The 1,058-nt window shown below is 32.3% G+C and overlaps 1 protein-coding gene across 1 annotated transcript; it reads right to left on the bottom strand.

Moving 5' to 3' along the window:
• Positions 1 to 438: 438 nt before the first annotated feature.
• On the bottom strand, positions 439 to 855 carry LOC106880603 (uncharacterized). Its single transcript, XM_014930616.1, has one exon. The coding sequence runs from the start codon at positions 853 to 855 to the stop codon at positions 439 to 441; it is 417 nt and encodes a 138-aa protein (XP_014786102.1).
• Positions 856 to 1,058: the final 203 nt, after the last annotated feature.

Here is a 1,058-nt window from a genome sequence, read left to right as displayed (position 1 = left end):
CTGTTTCTCGGAAGTCACATTCAAAGTATAATATATATATAATTTACTCCTCCTGTATGTGTGTATTTTTATAAGAGAAAAATATGTAATAATTGATGTAGAAAAAAAATCAATTTCATACATGAACTTCTGTTTGTTTATTATATGATAATAATAAGTGAGTTGTATGTGTTATTTTATTTATCAATACAGTAATAACAATTATATAATTCACTTAATTTAAGTAGGAAATTTACTTATCCTTGAATGTAATGACAGTAATGGTAAATTAAGTCATTGAAGTATTCGTTTTGCATTAAGAGTGAATATTTCTTTATAAACAATGTTTTTTTTTGTACTATTTCGGATGTATATGCAAGAAGATTTGCTTTTGCTCCAACACATGATGCTCCTACATAAAGTTAGCCATGTGAAAAGCATGGTTGTTCAAGTTGCAATCTAGCAGTTTGTAGTGTTTGTTTGGCCCTGACTTTTATTAATGTTCATGGCAAACGAAACCTGGATAGGAAACTGTAACCACTTAAATTGGAATGGAACATTAGATGGTATAACTGGTATGCGAGGAATGAAGACGGTCTTACCTTTTCCACAACCAGTGAGAATATTTGTCTCAGTGCAGTTCCTCATGAGTTTGCGCACAATTAATTTTGCACCATCGCATAATATTGGCTGTAACAAATTATGTAATAGCATAGTAGGAGTCCATTTTTTCAGCTGAAGACAATGAGGAGCTGTACCCAATGGTTCTGCTGAGTTCAAAATCTCAATGAGATAGTTAACAATATCCTGCTCAACAACAACTCTGCCAGTTGAGTTATAAGTGAATACTTCTCCCGGAAGCTTATTCAATAGCATATTACTAATGTTATGTATAGCAACATTTTTGGATCCAGGATAGTTCGTTCATAGACCCAATCTGTATTGTTCTAATTATGAAGATTAGGAAAGCTTTCATTTACCAAATCATCGACGGAATCCGTTGAATTACATATTAGATTGAAGAAATTGTTCTTCATCAATTGGAACTTACCCTTCACAGAGTTTCAAAAGCTGCTCTG

The sequence above is a fragment of the Octopus bimaculoides genome, chromosome 1 (genome assembly GCF_046866305.1).
Source record: "Octopus bimaculoides isolate indiv1 chromosome 1, ASM4686630v1, whole genome shotgun sequence".
NCBI classification, from domain to species: domain Eukaryota; kingdom Metazoa; phylum Mollusca; class Cephalopoda; order Octopoda; family Octopodidae; genus Octopus; species Octopus bimaculoides.
The sequence above is the reverse complement of the archived record's forward strand: the minus strand, read 5'-3'. Positions and strand labels throughout refer to the sequence as shown.

What these genes read in the sequence shown, in the direction of transcription:
- LOC106880603 (XM_014930616.1), bottom strand. Translation starts at nt 855, where the DNA reads ATGCTATTGAATAAGCTTCCGGGAGAAGTATTCACTTATAACTCAACT.